The 19,985-nt window shown below is 40.3% G+C and overlaps 2 protein-coding genes across 4 annotated transcripts in view; one reads left to right on the top strand and one right to left on the bottom strand.

Annotated features, from left to right (window-relative positions):
- ITGA4 (integrin subunit alpha 4) overlaps positions 1 to 18,619 on the top strand; it is a 75,543-nt gene extending 56,924 nt beyond the window's left edge. Inside the window, exons 18-28 of the mRNA XM_040643228.1 lie at positions 3,957 to 4,107; positions 5,711 to 5,806; positions 6,476 to 6,555; positions 6,919 to 7,008; positions 9,056 to 9,146; positions 11,415 to 11,522; positions 12,324 to 12,449; positions 13,148 to 13,267; positions 15,333 to 15,431; positions 15,800 to 15,919; positions 16,326 to 18,619. Of these exons, the coding sequence (XP_040499162.1) occupies positions 3,957 to 4,107; positions 5,711 to 5,806; positions 6,476 to 6,555; positions 6,919 to 7,008; positions 9,056 to 9,146; positions 11,415 to 11,522; positions 12,324 to 12,449; positions 13,148 to 13,267; positions 15,333 to 15,431; positions 15,800 to 15,919; positions 16,326 to 16,424 (1,180 nt within the window). The 3' untranslated portion in view covers positions 16,425 to 18,619. The remainder of the gene's footprint in view (positions 1 to 3,956; positions 4,108 to 5,710; positions 5,807 to 6,475; positions 6,556 to 6,918; positions 7,009 to 9,055; positions 9,147 to 11,414; positions 11,523 to 12,323; positions 12,450 to 13,147; positions 13,268 to 15,332; positions 15,432 to 15,799; positions 15,920 to 16,325) is intronic.
- CERKL (ceramide kinase like) overlaps positions 17,618 to 19,985 on the bottom strand; it is a 113,132-nt gene continuing 110,764 nt past the window's right edge. For all 3 annotated transcript variants that reach the window (XM_040643235.1, XM_040643241.1, XM_040643249.1), the window contains 2 exons: positions 19,571 to 19,746; positions 17,618 to 18,859 (listed from right to left, as the gene is read on the bottom strand). In XM_040643235.1, the coding sequence (XP_040499169.1) occupies positions 18,778 to 18,859; positions 19,571 to 19,746 (258 nt within the window). In that variant the 3' untranslated portion in view covers positions 17,618 to 18,777. The remainder of the gene's footprint in view (positions 18,860 to 19,570; positions 19,747 to 19,985) is intronic.

Here is a 19,985-nt window from a genome sequence, read left to right as displayed (position 1 = left end):
GGGGGGGGGGGGGGGGGGGGGGGGGGGGGGGACAGTCGTTTTCTCTGATCCTGCATCTGACACCATCCAAAGTAACAAAGCCTCTATCATTGTCAGAATGATACAGAGTTTAAAGATAGTGATGTCCTGTTGTGAGCTTATTTTGAAACTAATTACACTTCTCAGATGGTTCTGTGGTAGAGCCAGCAAACTTTGTCCATGAAGGGACAGATAGTAAATATTTTAGGCTTTGTGGGACAGAGGTCTGTCTCGGCTACTCACCTCCGCCGTCATAGTGCAGAAGTGGCCGCAGATGAACGAGGATGGCTGTGTTCCAGTAAGCCTCTATTACAAAACCAGGCAGGGGCCCAAATTTGGCCTTTAGACAGCAGTTTTTGAGATCCTACTCTAGGTACACTTGCTTTTTACATGACCACTCGGTAGTACGTTTTTCTTTTTTGGTATATTATAATGCCTTATAGTATAATTTGTTATTTAAATATAATTTGTTGGTATAATTTAAACTGGTTGCCAAAATTAGCCAGATTTAGAGATGTTCAGGAGTTAATCCTGGGTTCACAAACTGTAGGGGTCTGCTCATAGACAGACTAATCCAACAGAAACACATTTATATGTTCACCAAAAGACTGCAATAGCTCCAGACTAGAATTGCCAGAATTCCCAATGATCCTTGAATGGATAAAAAAAATGTGGTATGTTTACACACTGAAATATATACAACAATGAGAACAATTTACAACTCTGTGCATCAGTATAGGTTAATGTTCTAAGCAAAATTTTAAGTAAAAAAACCCTGATACTTAAATACTCTGTGATTCCACTTAGAAGAAACAGAAAACTGGGCAAAGCCAGTCTATCCAAAAAAAAAAAAAAAAAAAAGATAATGGGTGGGGACAGTAACTGGAAGGGAGGGGGCACAAGGTCATTTCTCTCTCGTGCTGGTAATACATTTTCTTGATCTGAGTGTTGCTTTCATTAGTGTATTCAGTTTGTAAAAATTCACTGAGCTGTGAATTTTAGGCTATGTGTGTGTTTCTATATGTTCTATCTTGATAAGTAAGTGTAAAATGGAAAAAAAACATCAGGATAAGAGGGGAAGAATTTTTAGGTGTAAGTGGACTGTGCAGCTTCTTAGATCTCTACCATTAGAAGTAGGAGAGTGGGGAGAAGGGTCTCGAATTTGTTTGTATATTCTGAAGTTCATAATAATAATAACTTCTCAGAAACTATAGTCTTTCCAGGGGAACTGGGTGGCTCAGTCAGTTAAGCAACAGACTTCAGCTCAAGTCACAATCTCAGGGTCCTGGGACTGAGCCCCTAGTGGAACCCCACACTGGGCTCTGTTCTCTGCAGGGAGTCTTCTCTCTCTCTCTGTCCCTCTGCCCCTCCCCCTGCTCGTGTGCATGTTCTCTCTCTCTCAAATCTTAAAAAAACAAAAAACAAACTATAAACTTTCCAGTATTGATACTGCCATTAATTTATTGGTAAATTCAATAGCCGTATTGCCACTAAAATGTTAGGTTGTGTGATGGGGTACAGATCATATGAATGTAGTAGATGTTTAACGAAATATTTGGAATTTGTACACTGTCACAGAACTGAGAAACATAGCTGTCATTTGGTAGAATTTATAATGATGAGTTAATGAACTTTTTTTTTTTTTTTACAGTCACTTATCCAAAAATTTGTCCAGTTTCTCTGACGATTTTCTTTAGTGTTACCGGACCCTGTTTAATGTTTGGTACAATTCTGTAACACATGTATATTTTTGAATACTGTGTGTGTAGGCTCTGAGGAAACAGTGATAATCATGATCTAGCATCTTCTCTCCAGAACTCATTCTAGTGATGAGAAAAGCCAGACCATGTGAAAATACTGCCTTAAAGGGGTCCCCTGTGTGCTGGGGGAGGAGAGGAGAGAAGCTACTTTTGTTAGGGGGAATGCAGTGCTGAGTGATAGGGGTTAGCAATGAGTATTAACTGGAAGAACTTCTCACAGCTATGAATGCTTAGTTGCGTCTTGAACAAGGACAAATCAACCAGAGACACGAAGGGGGAAGATGTTAAAGACAGAGAGAGAACTTGAAGTAAGATACAGAACACAGGTGTTTGGATACCTGTTTGCAGGTAAGTATGGCTAGAGCAAAGCAAGGCAATGAGTTGTGCAGTGGAAAGTGAGGCCTCATGTGCTGAGCTAGTAAGCTGGCATTCCGTCTTGAAGGCACTGACGGACATTGAGCAGGCACACGACATTGTCAAGTTTGCGTTCTGGAAAGTGATCCTCTCTGGCAGTGTGAAAACTGGATTGGAGAAGGAGGGCTTGAGAAATCAATTAAGGGTATAATCCGTGTTAAGTCATGTTCAGTCATGAAGTTTTCCAACTGTTACATTTAAAAAACTTAATCTTAAAATTAAATAAACCTAAATAATCAGAATGGTAGGAAAGCAAGAAGCAACATGGCTTTGCTACCTTCAGGCAAAAGTGGTTCCCTGCCTTGGTTTCCCAGAGCCCCTCGTTCACAGCGCTTTCCCATGGATTTATAATATTTGTTTACATTTGTCTATACATCTGTCCTTTACAAGCTCTACAAAGGCGGGGATCTTTTAAACTATTTTTGTATCAGGGAATAATGAATGTAATGATTATATAGGAGCTTTCAGTTCTAGTTAATTGGTCATCCATGTGTCTTCAAATAATGGTTACAAGCACAAATTTTTAAACCTGTTCCAAAACCCTGTTCTCAAGCACCCTTTGTTTTAAATCCATGCACAAATGACTATTAAATGCGGCCTCTGTGTTTAGCATTTCCATAGTCTATTCAAACACAGATCTTCTGTACAGATGTTGATTAGAATGATACAATGTAAACTTGAGGAAACATTCTCAAGTGCCAGGTGAATATTTACCTTTCTTACTGCTAGGATTATCCTCACCTGACACTTTGCTTTGGGTCACATCCTTCACTGGTTGAACCAATTTCTCTAAATTTTAAATTATTTGATAGAATCATCACGTAGATGTTTTCTTTGGGCTCTTCTAATTCTCTCATTGGTAAGGAGAATGGGCTGTGCAGGCATTTACCTGGAAACTTTAGAACATTCTGGCTGTGGTACTTGGAAGAAGTTCCTTAAGCCTCAGTTTCTTTATATATAACGGTGGTGTTCTGAGGATTTCATGGAATGTGCATGAGCCACATTTCCAGCGTAGTAATTATTACTACTTTGGATGGTGGCTGAGGGTTCAGAATGTTGAACCACCTCGTCCCACCTTGAAGGCCTGGGACCAGAGCCAGGACTGGAACTCGCTGACTCCTATGTCTGGATTTGCCGCAGTCTCCTCGTTCCAGTTCACGGGATGGTGAAGCATGGCTGCAGGTCTGTTTTCAATTTGGGCTAGTTATTGGCGGAGGGGACCAGCCTGCCTTCAGAAACGAATTGTAGTGCGGCAGACTGTGCTCGCATCGCTTGCTGGGCAGAGCCGTCCTTTCCCGGTGCTCATTCCACCAAAACATGCTCTATTTGGTGGTGGTTGTCCCTCTGGCCTCCTCCTCCCCACTTCTCCCCAGTTCCCCCCAGTTCCCCCTTGTTTGGGCAGCAGCTAGTTCAAGGTCTTTTCAAAGGTAAAGAAAAGAAACAAAGCTTTGCTTTTAGAAAAATATTGCGAAATAATGAGGAAAATATGTTAAAGCGATAGAAGTGAAACAGAAAGGAGATTAGCTTAATTATGACTAATTAAACACAACACACTTCCTGGTAATAGCTCACTGAATTTATCTGAAACATGAAAAACTGAGTTCTTTCTAACATGAATTTATATCTATTTGCATGGGCTCATCTCCCCATGGTGTTTTTCCAAATCAGTATTTTATGATCAGGATAAATGAGGAGATGGCACTTTTATTTCCCAAACATTACTTACTTATTACTAAATAACGTTAAATATTACTTAATTTTTAGGCCACATGAAAACAAGACCTATCTTGCTGTTGGAACTATGAAGACGGTAATGTTGAACGTGTCCTTGTTTAATGCTGGAGATGACGCATACGAAACTGTTCTGCATGTCAAACTCCCCTCCGGCCTTTACTTCACTAAGATTTTAGATCTGGTGAGTATCAAAAACCATAGCAGCATGATACCGTATTTCATTTTTTTAATGTAAATGGTATAGGGGCACCTGGGTGGCTCGGTCGGTTAAGCTTCTGCCTTCAGCTCAGGTCATGATTCAAGGGTCCTGGGATTGAGTCCCCATGTCCGAGCCCCATGTCCGGGCTCCCTGCTCAGCAGGGAGTCTGCTTCTCCCTCTGCCTCTCTGCACCCCCCCTACTTGTGCTCTCTCTCTCAAGTAAATAAAAAAATTTTTTAATGTAAATGGTATAATCCATTTCGTTGATGTGAGGCCTAAATATTTGAGGTGTATGCAGACCTATCACTTGAGCTTCCATTAATTTTGAGACTTGCTTCATGCTCCTGATCAAAATGGTAAGTTTCTTGGTATCTGAGATCGAACGAGTCTGCTTCCTGCTTCCAAATGCTACCACGTGAGAGACCCAGCTGTCCAGGCAGGCTGCTTGGGCGCCACTGCTTTCCTCACTGGTGACAGGCTCATCTGTGGCTAAGGTGCCGCTCTTCTTGGCCGGGCTCCCTGAACAGGCAGCACGGGTCCTCCGAGCTGGGCGCCCAGGGTTACTGCTCTGCGTTTTATGCTCACATGCCCCCTCTTGTTCCCAGAGAACTTCCAACAAATACTGTACAACCAGCAAGCCTCCACAAATTCTCAAGTCTTGGTGTCAACCAGATCACGGGCAATTTCTCTTCTCCTACAGGAGTTTGAAGCACCTAGAGACCTTTGTTTATCACCGTGCCTCGGTCATGAACACTTAAATCTACCGGCAAGGCATTAGTAAGGTCGATTCCCAAGAGAAGAGCCTCAGTCACTTTCTCCTTTGATGCCTGTCTTATCCCTTAGCAAATTTACACCTCTCTTATCCAGAGAACATCTCTTCAAGGGCATTTAGAGAGGTCTTTCACCTCTCTGGACTATGTTACCCCTTTCTCTAGAGCACTGGGAGCCTATTTGCAATAGTAGGGAGGAAAACTCCAACAATACACATCTGTGTATTATATACACACACACACACACACACACACACACGTATATACATATATATAGTACATCTATAGTATATATATACATCTATAGCATATGTACCTCTGTAGTATATGGTGTATTTTTATATGTATACATCTATACTATATAGATACATCAAGATGTATATTTCCCTGAATATTTAATATATGTATCCTATGTGATGACAGTTATTATAACTATATACCTTTACCACATTCTCACATTCCAGACAAAAGAGGGTCAATGAAATAGGGACTTCATGAATTACTTGCTTCATGATTTTTCAAAAAACTGGACCTTGAGTTAAATAGGGAATCCAAACCTGGATGAAAGCTACATGCCCAGAAATTATTCTGTGTATTCTGTGGAGAATTTACAGGAGTATTAAAATATACCTGTGTGTGTGTGTACATGTTTATAAATCTTATTTATATTTCTATTTATCCCAGAAGTAAACAGAACATAGTCTTCCAGGAAAGCAAATTCTTTAGGAATGATTTTCTTTTCAAAGACCATTCTTAAACATGTTACAAACTCCTTCACTTCTTACCTAAAACGGGTGTTTCATTTTTCCTTTTAGGAAGAGAAACAAGTAAGCTGTGAAGTGACAGACAGCTCTGGGTTCGTCAGACTGGACTGCAGTGTTGGTTATATATACGTAGACCATCTATCAAGGGTAAGCATTGAGCATGTATAGTTTTTGCTGACTGACATGAACATGAAATATTTTCTATTTTTTCTGTTTATGCTGCATACAAGTATATATTTATTTGCTTAGAGTAAGTAGCTAAGTGATGAAATAAAACTCACACCAACTGGGTTTAGATCTTTGAGATTGTGTTTATATTCTTGGCAGTGTTCACTGTAAAAAAAAAAAAAAAAAAAAGGAGGGGGCACATGTTTGTGTCAAGATGGGCATGTGAATGTGTCGATCAGAATTCTACTCCCGTCTCACCCTTCCGCGACACTCCCCCTACCCCTCTCCACCCCAGGTGGTCCTATCTGCCAGGCATGTTACCTCTGCTATACAGAAAGGTGTTACTGGCAAGAGTCCTCACTCAAGTCGTTAAAGCATCTCTAATTTTGTCAGTCTGGACCTGCCTGTCTTTACATTTGGAGGCGGCTTTGTCTCTGAATGTCACTTGTGGTAACACTGGTGCTTTAAAATTGCCACAACCCCAACAGCTGCCCCCGTAGCTCACTGCCTGAGTGAGGGGTGGCCCATGCTTCTAGAACATAGTCTCCAATCTGCAGAACATCAGCATTAAGAACATTTCAGGTGATAAAAAATACTATTTTTAGATTTTTTTTTTTTAATGGGCGTTTCCCTCTCTGTGCTTTACAGATAGATATTAGCTTTCTCCTGGATGTGAGCGCAGTCAGCAGAGCGGAAGATGACCTCAGCATCACAGTGCATGCCACCTGGTATATTTCATTGTGAAAAAATAGCGGTGCTAAAGGAAGTGGGCCCCTGACTTTAGGGTGGGAGTACTTAGGGGAACCAGGGAGCTGTGTTCCATTGTCTGCAAGGAGAAAACTTCTCTTGCGTGATCTAAGAAACAAACAAACAAACAAAAATAACCATCTTCGGAGCCAATAACACTGTATGTAATGAGAGCAAACTTCTGCCAACCCTATCATAAACGTTTCTTACTACCACATCTTTTTTTTCCCCACTCCCCAAGCCTCCAAGTATATTTGGTATACATGATATGTGATTAGTCCTCTCTGAAGATGATTTTTATGTTTGGGGGATTCTAACGGGGTGTCTTCTCTCTGCTTCTGTAGTGCAAATGAAGGGGAAACGGACAACCTGAATCGTAACAAAGTGACTTTAGCAATACCTCTCAAGTATGAAGTCATGCTGACTGTTCACGGGTAAGTAAACACGGAGGCCTCCTGTAAAGTGGAGAGCTGATTATAAATTCTGTTGCTTCTTACATTATTGGTCGAAAATACACCTAAAAATGTGTAAAGGAAAGATCCTGTGCTGTTTCTGTCCCTTCACAAAGCCCCTTAACAACAGTGCTCCCTTGCTCAGCTGTTCGTTAGTTTCATGCGGGTACCTGGTTGGGGATTTCTTCCTGGAAAAGCCCCAGGAGCCTCTGGGGGGTCACGTCTAGACTGTCAGTCGTACGCTGTGCAGGCCAGGGTCCCCAGAGGGGGGCAATGTGCAGGTGGCATGATCATGCTTGGTGGCTGTGGCAGGCGTGAAGTTCAAAGAAGTGTAAGCTTGGTCCAGTCCCCGCTCTCCAGAACCCACATCTACCTGTGCGGCGTACCCGTTGAGATAGAGAGCCACGCCGCAAGGTGTCCCCCGTCCACTCTTTGTACCCATGAATTATGGAGTTTCTCACCCACAGCCCCGGAGCCAGCATTCACTGGTTCCCCAGAGTGTTAGTGATTGTTGGCGTGGACCCTCCTCAGATTCAAGAAGAAAACATGTGGAGAAAGATTTAAGGAGCGTTGAGAAAACCTTTAGTGATTTTACTGGGAATGATTCAGGCTGTTATTCTTCGTTTAAAACCATATATTTTTTTTAAGATTTTATTTGAGAGAGAGAGAGAGCGAGATAGAGCGCAGCAGAGGGAGAGGGAGAAGCAGGCTTTGGGCCGAGCAGGGAGCCTGATCCCAGGACCCTGGGATCATGACTTAAGTCGAAGGCAGAGGCTTAACCTGCTGAGCCACCCATGCGCCCCTGAAGCCCTATTTTTAAAGGAACAGAAGATAGGAGATACAGAACAAATAGACTGATGTGCTTTTCTTATTGTCTAAATACAAACCATCCCCGATCATTTTTAAGCACCCACAGAGATGGCATATAATTAGATAAAAATAAAATGGTGTCTGCAGCTGAAAGAATCGAGTACCACATTTGCAAAATGAAACAAGACAGAGAAGAGGCCATGCAGGAGGGGAGTACCTAGTGGGGAGCAGAGGAAAGCTGATGCCATGTTTCCTGAGTTTGAAGCCTCATCTCACCTCCTTTCCTTGATTTCCTTATGATGAGTGTCCTCCAGATATTATTTTGGGCAAGGAACGTTCCGCAAGTATAAAACTGCCTAAATCTCCCTAATTTCAATATTTCTGTGTAGCCAGTCTCTAATTCGAGTTACTTCACATTAGCCGCCACATAAGGTCCGCTGGCGGAATTGGGATTCCCCAGGAAAATACTTCTGAGGATTCACCACTGATCTCTCTGTCTAATCACAGGGAAAAGAGTGACAACCTTGTACTCCTAACCAAAAAGTTTACCGTACTTATTTAGAATTGTTCCCCACCTTTGGGGTTCATTACAAAGAGCCAGCAGGAATTGGATTATAGAAAGACATAATTCAAAAATAGGTAAAATAGATTGATCTATCAGAAGATATTAGAGCTGTAGGGAAAAGTTAAGAATTTATCTCATGATTGTTAAATTTATATGAGTCATCTGAGGGCTGAGAGAGGAGGAGTGGCCAGTGCACTGAACCAGGCAGTGCTGGGAAGACAAGCCGAGGTCGGAGCACATGGCTTTCTGATTTCATTACATTTCACTAAAATTCCTCTCTTACCAAGAAACCAAAAATATTCATTGGTGCTTAGAGGCTTCTATAGTCTGGAATATAGCATATTTAAATGAATAGCATATTTGGGGCGCCTGGGTGGCATAATCAATAAGCTTCTGCCTTCGGCTCAGGGCGTGATCCCAGCGTCCTGGGATCGAGCCCCACATCAGGCTCCTCTGCTGGGAGCCTGCTTCTTCCTCTCCCACTCCCCCTGCTTGTGTTCCCTCTCTCGCTGGCTGGCTGTCAAATAAATAAAATCTTTAAAAAAAAAAAAAATAGCGTATTTAAGAGAGATTCAGTGATCCAGACTATAAAGACAGACAGTTTACAATAGCTCATCAAGAAAGACCGATTAAATTTGAATTTGTTTCTTTCAGGTTTGTCAGCCCAACTTCGTTTGTGTATGGATCAAAGGAAGAAAATGAGCCTGAAACGTGCATGGCAGAGAAAATGAATGTCACTTTCCATGTAAGGAGGCGTGTTTTGGTATTTGTAGCGAACTGAAGCTTATTACCACTGCCTTGCTCTAGAGAACAGCGCAGGCTGCAAGGCCCGGCAGCTGAGGGGCCGCCATTGTCGGCGGCAGCACGTTAGTCCATCCCCTCTCCTCCTGGGCTCTTGCTCCTTGTTTCCCCCTTGCTTTTGTCCCATCTCCAAAGCCCAGGAGTCCTTACAAATACCGTGGGAAGGAGCCAGCACAGGAACAGAGGTAACTCCCGAAACAGGGGAAGTTACGGGAGGAGCGGAATCTGCTGGAGGTGCATACAGAGATCAGGATAGGCCACGGGAAAGCATGGTTGGGTGAACTCTCTTCTTGGGTCAAGCTTTTATACAGGCGCTAATGTTTCCCAGTAAAGGTAGCTCTTACCGCCTGCGTCTCTATGTAACGTCTGCTTGGCCAGCCATTTAGGTCATAAACATATGACCTGTTACAAGTGATGTCATTTATTAAATTGTTTTTTTTTTTAAAGTATCATCCAAACATATTAGTATAAAGCTAAATTTAAAAAATTGACTGTCAAACTGAAAGTTTTGGGGCATCATGGATATGATCATTGGAGATAATGTCCACAAAAATACTTTTTGAACCAAAAGCATTGCTCCAAACATTCTTACAGCTGTGTAACAATCTACAGGATGTGCATGAGTCTGGATTTAGGCACATTATGATATTTTGTAAGGCAATGCTTTTACCAGCGTAGGTCAGCGGGGCACCTGGGTAGGGCAGTTGGTTAAGCGTCTGACTCCTGGTTTTAGCTCAGGTCGTGATCTCATGGTTGTAAGATCAAGCCCGCTGTCAGGCTCCGTGCTCAGCGTGGAGTCTGCTTAAGATTCTCTCTCCCTCTCCAGGTCATGTTCCTTCTCTAAAATAAATCAATAAATCTTTTTAAAAAAATTTTTAAAAATTAAATGTAGGTCAGAATCACTTGAGGTACTTATTCGAATGCAAATTCCTGGGCCCTGCCCCAGATCTGTAGAAGAATGACCTTGGAATCCTGCTGAGTCTGTGTATACCCAAGTTTTTGTTAAAATAGGTGTACTTTAGTGTTGAAAAAACGTAGCTCTCTGCTTTGAAGTCCCAAGAAATGCTCCTATCAGAGCTCAGTGGGAGGTTAGCTCAGTTTCTGTTTTAGTTTATCAGAGCACAGACTCTAGAAGGTCTATTTATTAACTTACGTATTTTGCAGTAATTTAACTGGAAAGTATTTTTCACTTAAGTTACAATGGAGCTAATAGCACTGGAGGTACTTTCCGGCTGTAGGCTCGGTGCGTGTGCAAACTTGAGGAGGTTCTTAGAGGCTCAGTGTTATTAGGCGAACAAGGACGCAGGATAGCTTAGGTGCGACTGATCGTTTGCTGGCATGAGGGAGACGCTGTCTGAAGGTCTGGGCACTGCTGGGTATTCATTGCTGAAACCACCTTCTGTCCCTGCCCTGTGCCCCAGGGCCCAGCCGTTTCCACCAGCCGGGAATACATTCTTTCTCCCCTGTCATGTGCTTCCTAAAGATGATTGCAAACGTAGGAGTCACGCGACTTCATTCAGATATTGGGGCACATCTCTCTTCTGACTATGTTGGTTTCATAGTTAAGCTCTCAGGAGGCAATTATGAAATAGCGTCCACCTCTGCATTATGATTAAAAGGCTATTGTATTTTCTCTACCCCTTTCTGATTTTGAGTGCATCAGCATTATCATTTCCCTGAACTAAAATATAGTCTTTCTTACTGCGATGATTATCCTCTCAGCAGAGTGATTTTGTGACACTTCAGACTTAGAGGTAGGACACCTGGGCTGCTTGTCACTTCAGCCATCACTCACATCACTCACCTCCGAGCCTTTTCCTGAGCTGGAGAATAAAAGGTCAGCTCCCCTCATGGGATCGTTGTGAGGACCACTTGCTGCTGGGTTTTTCGATACGCAATGTGCCATACAAATACATGTTGTTGTCTTTTTCTTTAGACTGTTTCTGCAATAACTAACTAACAGCCTGGACATCTTGGCCTAAGCAATAGCAAAAGGAGAGGGCTAGGAATAACGAACAAATTATTAGCCAACTTTTTAAAGTTCTGACTACGGATATTGGATCTCCTTTTGCCACGCAGCTGCCAACTGCGAACCATGACCGCTATAAACGCTGCGTGAAATGTACGGGTTCACCCAAAAGCTCATGGACACCTGCATTTACATTTATGAAAAATATGTTTAAGTTGTTTAAAAAAAAATGTTTTCCTCCAGGTTATCAACACTGGCCATAGCATGGCTCCAAATGTTAGTGTGGAAATAGTGGTACCGAATTCTTTTGCCCCCCAAACTGATAAGCTGTTCAACATTCTGGATGTCCAGGTAAAAATGTGTTCCTTCCTTTCTTCTAAGTTATGTTGCTAAGTGGATATATCTGTTAACTTGAGTCACACACTCAGCTACGAATTCACCAGCACTCACCGAGAACACTTTGAATAATGCTACATTGGAACCGTAGGGTTACGGGGACCTCTGCATTTGACATATACACTCTCTAACGGGACTCTGCTCTTCCAACCTCAGTGCCTGTTCTTTGAGAAAGGGCCCCATGGAAGTAATTGGTGAAATTCTCTATAAATCTTGAGGCCACTGTTGAAAAATCAGTATTTCATCCTTTTTTGGGGGGTAATAAAATTGATACTTTTATGTTGATGATTATATCAATTTTTCTTACCTTCCCATTTTCAAGATAAGCAGTCAACAAATAAATCTCATTGGGCTTGAGATCCAATTTTAAAATATCTTACCTGAATTCCAGACTTGGAAGGACATGCTGTTATAACATGTTAGCATTTTGTTTTGTGTCTCAAGCCAAAGGAATGTTGAATTTCATGCTAATGTTCAAAGGTCCATTTTTCACAATGCCTTATTTGCTGTAAGGTTAGGGCCCTGTGTTCACTTTAGCACCTATGTCCAACCTTGTTAAAATGTTGCTGGGTTTCTGAGTTTTTGCCATGGAGACTTAATCTTTCCCAAATAAGTCTATCCCAAAGATATTTTCACAATTTCAGAAATACTTGATATATTTTAGAAAAGGTAAGCAACTGGAACCTTCAAGATCATGTAGTTTTTGCAGTTCTCTCCAGTATGGAATAAGATTTTTCTCACTTTCTATCTGTATAGACTACTGCTGGAGAATGCCATTTTAAAAATTATCAAAGAAAATGTGCATTAGAGCAGGAGAAAGGTCCAATGGAGATCCTGAAAGACATTTTCAAATTCTTGTCAAAGACTGATAAGAAGCTACTGGTAAGTGTCCATTTTTCAGGCTGTAGATTTTGCTTTCTTTCCAACATACAGAACCGAAGCACTTAAAACCAAGAACCAGTGGATTCAAGCTGTCAGTTGAGTGTAGGAAAGAAATCACACTCTTGCACCTGAGGAACACACATGATTGGAGAGATAGACCCAGGGTTTTGTGCGTGTGTGTGTGTGTATATATACACAATTTCATTAATATACACACATGGATAATACAATTTGTGTGTGTATATATTTATACACACAATTTCATTATTAATTAATCTAACAAATGCCTATTTTGTCCCAGCCGTTGTTCTAGACCCTTTAGGAGGCCAAGATACAGTATTCAGCTGGGGCAGACTTTGACGTGAGATTAATTTTCACTCCTTTCATTTAAGTGAATTTATGAGAAAAAAAAAAAAACAAACCCTGAGGAAGTGATCTTACCTTCAAATGATCCAAATTTTACAAGCAACATAGAACACGTAACTTAACACGGCCCTGATTAGGAGTCTTTGTTTTAATTCTTGGAACACATGCTTCAGCTCAAATACTTTTTGCTGTAATTTATGAAACATTCATGTTTTGTTTAAAGCAAGATAATTTTTTAAATGCCACTCATGGGAGATGTTTAATTCCATGTAAGATACTTTATCTACCTATAAAAAAATGTTTTAATGTAGCTCTTTTGCATTTTTTTCAAGTTCTGCATAAAAGCTGATCCATATTGTTTACATTTTTTCTGCCATTTTGGGAAAATGGAAAGTGGAAAAGAAGCCAGCGTTCACATTCAGTTGGAAGGCCGGCCATACCTTTCAGAAATGGTAAGTAAAATAAAACGACAACTTTGAGTTTGTATGAACTTACCTACAATCATCTTATTTAGGTTGGATGGTATGTGAGGGGGCGTTTAAGGCGCGAATTAAGGTAAAAGTTGGAGTGGAGCTCTGCAGCCGTTTCCCTGTATCGTTTCAGCTGAGTACGCCGTCTAAATGATACGGCTTGAGTAATTAAACAGATAATTAAGACTAAAATAGACTGTGGAATAATTAAGAGGTTTATTTTAGAAAGCATGTCCATCTGCTTATAAACTGATTAAATCACAAATTGGCTGCCTATTTTATATAACCTTAAGGTTTTTTCTAAACTACTTTATGCTTAAATATTTAAGAAGTAAAACTAAGGCTTTCCTAAAATCAACTAAAACATCAAACTCTGAAAGGTTAAATAACACATCTTGGACTTCTTCCTCGAAATGAGTATGCAGATTTCGGGGCACGTGGGTGGCTCAGTTGAGTGTCAGGCTTTTCATGTCGGCTCAGGTCTGATCTCAGGGTCGTGAGACTGAGCCCTGTGTTGGGCTCCGTGTTCAGGCGGGAATCTGCTTGAGGATGCACTCTCTCCCTCTGTTCCTCCCCCCGCTCACATTCTCTCTCTCTCAAATGAACCTTTATATTAGAGATAAAATTGATTTTATCTGGAGTTCTGTTCTTCAGTGTACCTGATAAGTACGGATAATACCTTCTGCAGGGGTGCTGCAGATTATATGACATCCACTTTGTAAAACACTTATTAGTGCATGGTACAGAGTGAGCCAAAGAAATGGTAGTTCTATTTTGCTTAAAGAAGAATGTTTAAAATTGCTATACAGTGGTCAAAGAGATCCACCAGATACAGAAGTAAGAGATGCCTGCTGTAGTTCCACTTGAGCTAAATCATGAGACCATCAACAAGTCATTTAAACTTACGCAATTTGCCGCCTCATACCCTTGAGGTCCAGGTTTCTCAACAATGGGCACCATTGGCATTTGGGACCAGATAATTCCTTGGTGCCAGGTGCTGTCCTGTGCATTGCGGGGTGTTTAGCCGCATTACTGGTCTCTACGAACGAGACGCTGGCCAACATGTCCCACGTCCTGACAGTCAGAAATGGCTTCAGAAACTGCTGGCTGTCCTCTAGCGGATAAAAGAATCCCTGCTGGAAACCACTGCTTTAATAATTTATTTTCAGCCCTAAAATTCTACAACATTTATATAGTAGCTTTAACTTTTGAGGGCCCCAGATCTCTTTAGGAATTTTGCTAAAGAATATATTCTCATCTACTGCAATGAATGCATATATGAAAAACTCAATTTTACATGCAGTTTTAAAAGGTTCTTAGAGTCTGTGGAGCCCATCCCCAGACTCCTGAGTTCCATGGATTCTTGGTTATGTAGTGTATCTCAGAGTTCATCTACTGATTTTATATTTGAATGTTATAACTGCTCGTACCATTTTTCCTGTACAGTATTCGATAAACTATATGTATTTCATCAGAGCAGCAAGATGACAGCGCTGTTTAGGAAAAAAAAATCCTAGATAAAGTAAGTTTGAAGAAACACCAGGTGAAGAAAAATCTTATTTGGGGGAAAAATTCAATATCTAGGAAAAAAATACACTCCTATCAAATATTTAAATAACTTTAGATATTTGTAATATTTATCTGCAAACTAGTCATTTTTTAAAAAAAGATTTTATTTTTGAGAGGGAGCACAGGGGCAGGGAGATGCAGAAGCAGGCTCTCCACTGGACTCTGATACAGGACTCAATTCCAGGACCCTGGGATCCTGACCTGAGCTAAAGGCAGACACTTGACTGACTGAGCCACCCAGGTGCCCAAACTAGTTATGTTTAATAAAAGGATTTCAACAAAATGATGCCAGGAAAATTAATACAACGGCCCTGCCTTTGGAAGCAAAGGAAGTGTTGCATTGCAATTAACTACAAAGGGTGAAATAAATTGGGGAAGATCAATTGTAAAAGCCTCAGATAGTAGGTAAGGATCGTGAGAAATAATATGCCTTCACAAAATAAAACTAAGTCAGACTAATCTTTCTTTTCTTAAACAGGATGAGAGTTCAGCCCTCAAGTTTGAGATAAGAGCAACAGCTTTTCCAGAGCCTAATCCAAAAGTTATTGAACTCAACAAGGATGAGAATGTTGCACATGTAAGATTACCGTTTTACCTGAAATCTTAGAATTGTAGGGAAAAAACTATCGCTGGAGCTTTTAGTCAGGAAAATAGATTGACTAGATATGGAAGGCTTGAAATACTTTACCGAGATTTGACATTTTCCAGTACTGGTGGGAGGGAACGATGCAGATGGCTTTTTCAGGAGGTGAACTTGGATGGAGAAGCAGGGAGTAAGCCGATTCTGCTAAATGGTTACCAACGTTTCCTAAGGTTATTAGAACCAGCAAGAGGAGGAGATGGAATTGTTCAAAATACTATGGGAGTCATTGGGCGGGGGGGATTCAAAGGGAATAGAAGCAAGTTTCTAACCTGGCGGCTCTTTATTTTGGTTACTTTACATAGGTTCTGCTTGAAGGACTACATCATCAAAGACCCAAACGTCATTTCACAATAGCGATTATTTCAAGTAGCTTGCTACTTGGACTTCTGCTACTGTTATTGATTTCATATGTTATGTGGAAGGTAAGTCTTGAATAATTATCCATGTTACACCACTCAGTAATGTTGCTCTTGGTTTTCACAAAGCCCTCTTTGTGACTCCCAAGTTATTAGATTTAAATATTGCAGCACTTTTAACTTTTTAAATTCCCAAGGGAATATGCAGCCCTGATCTCCTATTTCTCCTCACTTCAGTACCAGTATTGCAACCATGTCACTAGTTTGGAAAGATGTTCGTTAAAAAAGCTCTTAGAAAACACTGCATGATGTCAGTTTTGGAGAGTGTGTGTCACTGAGCAGTCCGACAAAAATAATGCTCTTTAACAGTATTTCCCATCTAAATTTTCCTGACTACATGGGCCGGTGACTGTTCAGGTGTCTGATGAGTGTAACTATACACTAGTGATTATGCAATACTATTTATTTTCAGGCTGGCTTCTTTAAAAGACAGTACAAATCTGTCCTACAAGAAGAAAACAGAAGAGACAGCTGGAGCTACGTTAACAGCAAAAGCAATGATGATGATTAAAGACTTCTTTCAAATTGAGAGAATAGACTCAGGTTAACCAAAGAAATTTAAGACAAGAAACCCTAAATTCTGCTCGGATTTCTTCTATGTACTTCGTTTACTCATGACCTTGTGCCATATTAGGTCTCAATACAAGTGAAACATCCCAAGCAGTGATTACTCTTCGAGAGGAAAATAATCTCTCAGCTCTTAAATGGATAGAAGAAACACTAAAGCAAAGCATTCAATTCATTCAAGGGAAGTAATCCCTCGAAGATATGTGGAAATGAAAGTACATCTGAATTAAATCATATTGAGGAAGCAAACAACTCATTTGGAGAAGTCTTGGACTTGAAATATCGTTCCTTTAAAAGAAATTATTTGCCATGTGTGCTTGCTTCGGTAAACTAGACTACTGAATAGGCACTGATTCAGTTCTAACAGCTCTCTGAGACTTGCTGGAAAAATCCTACTAAGTATTTTTAAAGAACGAAGACCTCTTCCTCAGTTTTCTGATGGATAAAAGACCACTAATGATTTTATCGTTAAAGACCTTTATTTTTAGCCCCTTTATGATGGGCTTTGGTCGACAACCATTTATTCAGCAGTCTACGTAAGAGCATTATGGGCCTGAGGGGCAAGTTTCAGCCTGGACTTATACACTGGTTGGCGCTTAAAGACTTCTGGATGACTATAGTTTATACAGCTATGGAGTCTTTCTCTCTGTAGATATACAGAAGTTCTGAAAAGAATGTTTATGTAGGTGTGTTCTCCTGTCACACATTTGTATCAAGGGTACCCAGGAGTAAATTTCTAAAATCCATTTTAGTGAAATCTTTCTTTTGCTTATAAAAACAATAGTACTTACTTAAGAATTCTAATTTATATTCTGAAACAGATTGTGAATGCTGCACTTTAGCCGAGACTTCAAATATAAATACCCTGCTCTATGTAAAATATGAAAACTGTACCTCACTAATGACTCTTAAAAAGCCAAACTCTACAAAGACCGTGCCCAGAGGCCAGTATTTCATATAGATACTGTGTAAANAAGAGTGTCAAATTCAGCAAATGCATCTCCTTGTGTAGACGTTACTTTCTCCTCAAATGTATGTACTCCATGTGTTTTTATCAGGTGTACAGGAGCATTCTCCTCTGCATGGAATTAGAGAAACAAAATTGAGAAATTTAACGTTGAGCTTGTATTCAATGAATATAAATGTGACATCAAAATTTCCATGATATAGGTGTTTGTTAGTAAGTGAAATATTGTTTTTATAAAAAAAAAAGCTTCTGGATTTTAAATCTTTGATGCCTTTTCAGTTGCAATCATTTTTTGTAATATTTATTCATGCATGTGACCTGGATGCTGATAGCTGCAGAATATAACTTTACTATTTTTGATCACTTCCAATAATAAAGACTCCCGTCCATACGAAGCCCCTGCCAACAGCTGTCTTTCTCAGGCTGCCTAAATTCCTGTAAGTTCTCTGGCCACCAGTCCACAGTAGTAACTGGTGGCCAGAGAACAAGGAGGGCAGAGCTTTGTGCAGCCACTCGAGGTGGGGAAACCCAATCTGTGAGCACGAAACCTCCTGAACACAGTGTATCCCAGCAGTCATTGATTAAACTTACAAAGATATTCTTGAAAAGTATTACTTTATGTAATGAAAAAAACCCAGATCTTATGTAATTCTTTTAGGAGATTTTCTGGAATCACTGGTGAGGATGATCCCTGAGGAAATTTGAATTTGGCTCTTGTCTATGCAGAAATGATAGCATTTGGGGCATCACTAAGTGCACTAAAACCAATGTGCTAGGATTGCTGGATAACATGACTTTCAGAAGCAAAAAGAAAACAGCTATACTTTATGGATTTTAAAAGACTTTGAAGAAAATCAACAGTTTTCAACTTTCAGGGAATAGTCTCAAAATTGGTACTCTGGTAACTTAAAATGCTCACCTTTTTGGCAAATAATCTAGGTATTGGAACAATTTTGAAATCCGGGTTAGGATCTCAGCAGGGCATCCTTAGGTAACCCCTGGCATCCACGGGTACCAGGCTGTAGGAGATTTTATATCCGTACGGATGGACTCCAATCTTGAAATGTGAAAGCATCCAAATTATTTCACTTGGGAATTATTGATAGATCATCATGTTTTAAGTGTATAAATGTTTGCTTCCAGTGCCAATAAATACTTTCCAAAACCCAGAATTTAAATTGTTGTATTTTATGTCTTAATTTAAGCTCTAGAAGCTAATTTTTAGCAAAAATAGCCCTTTTAATTTCTTTAAAAATATAAGAATTTTTTCCTTATATGTTTAAAGCATGACCATATTCCTTCACACTAAAATTCTAGTTTGTACATTCTTTTATAAACAATTACATGTCACTTTGGAATCATTCATTTCTTCCATGCTTCCTCCATAAAGATTGATAAGTCTTGGGTGTAATCTGTAAAAAATGGATGTAAAATTATTTCATCAACCTATCGTTATTTTTCACACATGTACCTATTGAGTATGGTACATAATACCAAATACAGATCTAATAATCGCTAACAAACCTATAATCGTGGCAGAGCTGCAATCTTGTTAAATCAGCACCAGTAATTACTGTACCATCCAGGCATTGTGCCTACGGTGGGGTGCTCCTGCACCCTTCTTCTGCCTTGAGTCATAATGCTTACCAACGAGTTTGCAGGGTCCTAAACTTGTTTATGCCAGTTGTTCCTGTTAAAGTATGTAAAATTGTTCCTGTGTAAAGTAAGTTGAATGCTTTGGAAAGAGTTGAGAGAAGCACAGTGCTGAATACAAAGTGATAGAGACGGGAGATTTCAGTGTAACAATCTGCTCCTCAGAGGGCTTTCACAAGGTTAAGCTCTCGATCCACTTTAAAAATCACTAAAGGAAAATTGTAGACATTATCTGTATAGTTTAGGGAGAATGGTAATTTGAAATGCCAATATAGAGACTCAGAAATTTGGTAATGAGTCCATATGAAAATGCTCTGGTTGTATGTAACAACTGGTGAATAAAATTGTATATCTTTTGATGCTTCCCTGCCTTATTAAAAAAATAATCTAGTCATGACAAGGAGGCTTCCATTACATTTGGTTTTCTGTCTACTGGTGGACATTGAAAGTGGTGAAATAATGACACTTACTTGACCTGAACCTCTGACCAGGCTTCCATTAAGTCACCATCTACATTCCAAGGGAAACTCTCTTCTGGCGCAGCTGCGTGCCGTCCATCCTCCTCCTCTGGATTGTATCCACTATTACTCCTCGGACGAACTTTTACTTCTCCAACAGTGTAAGTCTCAACAAATGGAAAACTGAACTAAATAAAACAAATGCAAATATAATCATGGTGTTTGCTTTATCCCTAAGTGCTCATGCAAATTAAGAAAGTTCACTGTGCTCTCTCTTGCATGTAAATAACATGCATGAGGACGTTCCTATAGCTTTGAAACTCTATGCCAGGGCTCCCCGATTTCTTTGGGAGATCTAGCAGCTGGCAAACCTGTTTTACGACCAATAGTATGAGGGTGTATACAATAGGCTACCATTTCCAATTAA

This window comes from Ursus maritimus, unplaced genomic scaffold (genome assembly GCF_017311325.1).
Source record: "Ursus maritimus isolate PB19 unplaced genomic scaffold, ASM1731132v1 scaffold_1, whole genome shotgun sequence".
Classification (NCBI taxonomy): domain Eukaryota; kingdom Metazoa; phylum Chordata; class Mammalia; order Carnivora; family Ursidae; genus Ursus; species Ursus maritimus.
This window is presented reverse-complemented; position numbering and strand designations above follow the sequence as displayed.